The 1,515-nt window shown below is 50.8% G+C and overlaps 1 protein-coding gene across 1 annotated transcript; it reads left to right on the forward strand.

Annotated features, from left to right (window-relative positions):
• Positions 1 to 140: 140 nt before the first annotated feature.
• On the forward strand, positions 141 to 1,316 carry MAA_10494 (Ribonuclease H-like protein; the record flags this gene model as incomplete). Its single annotated transcript, XM_007828492.1, has 1 exon — positions 141 to 1,316. The coding sequence occupies one exon, from the start codon at positions 141 to 143 to the stop codon at positions 1,314 to 1,316; it is 1,176 nt and encodes a 391-aa protein (XP_007826683.1).
• Between the last annotated feature and the right edge of the window lie 199 nt (positions 1,317 to 1,515).

Here is a 1,515-nt window from a genome sequence, read left to right on the forward strand (position 1 = left end):
ATAACCACGGCTCAAATGACAAGCTCTGCCGTTTGCTTGGAGAGCACCTACAGGCGAAAGGCTTTAACTGGGAGCCAACAAAGCAGAGGATTCGGTGTCATGGCCACGTCATTAACCTCGCCGTCCAAGCCTTCCTTTTCATGGACTCAAAAGAAGCTGCACGAGCCGCCCTGGAGCAGATTGAATGTGATGACGAAACTGCGTTTGGCACTGACTTTGCTACTCGAATAAAGGCGCAGAGGGCACTGGGTTGGCGTCGTCTAGGACCTCTTGGCAAAGTCCACAATATTTCAGTCCACATGCGGGAGAACGATTACCGGTGGACTCAGTTCAAGAAGAGGGCCGGCAGATCGCTGGGCTTAGACAACGATACGCGCTGGAACTCATGGTTCATGCTTCTAGACGTTGCCCTTAACCTCCAGGAGCACGTGGAGTGGTATCAAAGAAAGCATTATGAGAACCTTCAGGACGATTATCTCGCCCCCAATGAGTGGGATATCCTGAGGGAGACGCGTGCTTTTCTTCAACCATTCTGGAAGATAACGCAACTCACAGAGGGTCGCTACGCCACTCTTGATCGCACGCTTTTCACGATGGATGTTCTTCACAGGCATTACACACAGGCTTTCCAAAAGTATCACGACAACCCCCCACTCCGCAGCTGCATAGCTGCCTCTTGGGCTGTGTTCGACAAGTATTACCAGCTCACGGATGAGAACCCTGCCTATGGCGCAGCTATGCTTCTTCACCCATCACGTCGTATGGCTCATGTGCAGAAAAACTGGCCCAAGTCGTGGCACAGACCGGTTCTTGATGCCGTGATGAAGTACTGGGAGGACCACTACCAGAAGTTGCCGATAACTACTACGACGCCCGAGCTACGAGATAAGTTGCAGCCGCCCGATGAGTACGATCTTCTAGCTCGGGAGCTCGATGTTATCAGCCCCGCGTTAAATAAACTCGACGAATACCAATCCTTCGTCACGCAAACGCCTGTTGCCATCGACTGTTCGCCGCTTGACTGGTGGCTCCGAGAGGAACAGCAACAGAGATACCCCCGTCTCTCCAGAATGGCCGTCGATATTCTATCCGTACCGGCTATGTCTGCCGAACCAGAACGCGTCTTTTCAGGCGCAAGACGGACAATATCTTGGGATCGATGTCAGCTAGGAAGTCGTACAGTTGAGAGGGGGGAGTGCATGAAGAGTTGGATTAAAAGCGGCATCACCAAAGGAGTTCCGGTAGACTTGGTGGAAGAGGAGGTAGAGAGTACTGGCTCAGTAAAACAACGAGAATCCACAACAGATTCATATTAGGCTAGCACGGTAATGGAAGGATGACGTCATTTTCTGTATTCCATATGTATGGAATAAGTTTCCATACGAAGAAAGTTCCGTAATCCATACAAGATTGGTTCCATATGGCATATGGTGTATGGATAGAAAGCCTGACTTTTCGTAGTCAGCTTTGGTCTTTGCAAAGACCTCGACATCGCCGCCTTCCGAACCATCGACC

Source organism: Metarhizium robertsii (genome assembly GCF_000187425.2).
Source record: "Metarhizium robertsii ARSEF 23 chromosome Unknown MAA_Scf_48, whole genome shotgun sequence".
NCBI lineage: Eukaryota > Fungi > Ascomycota > Sordariomycetes > Hypocreales > Clavicipitaceae > Metarhizium > Metarhizium robertsii.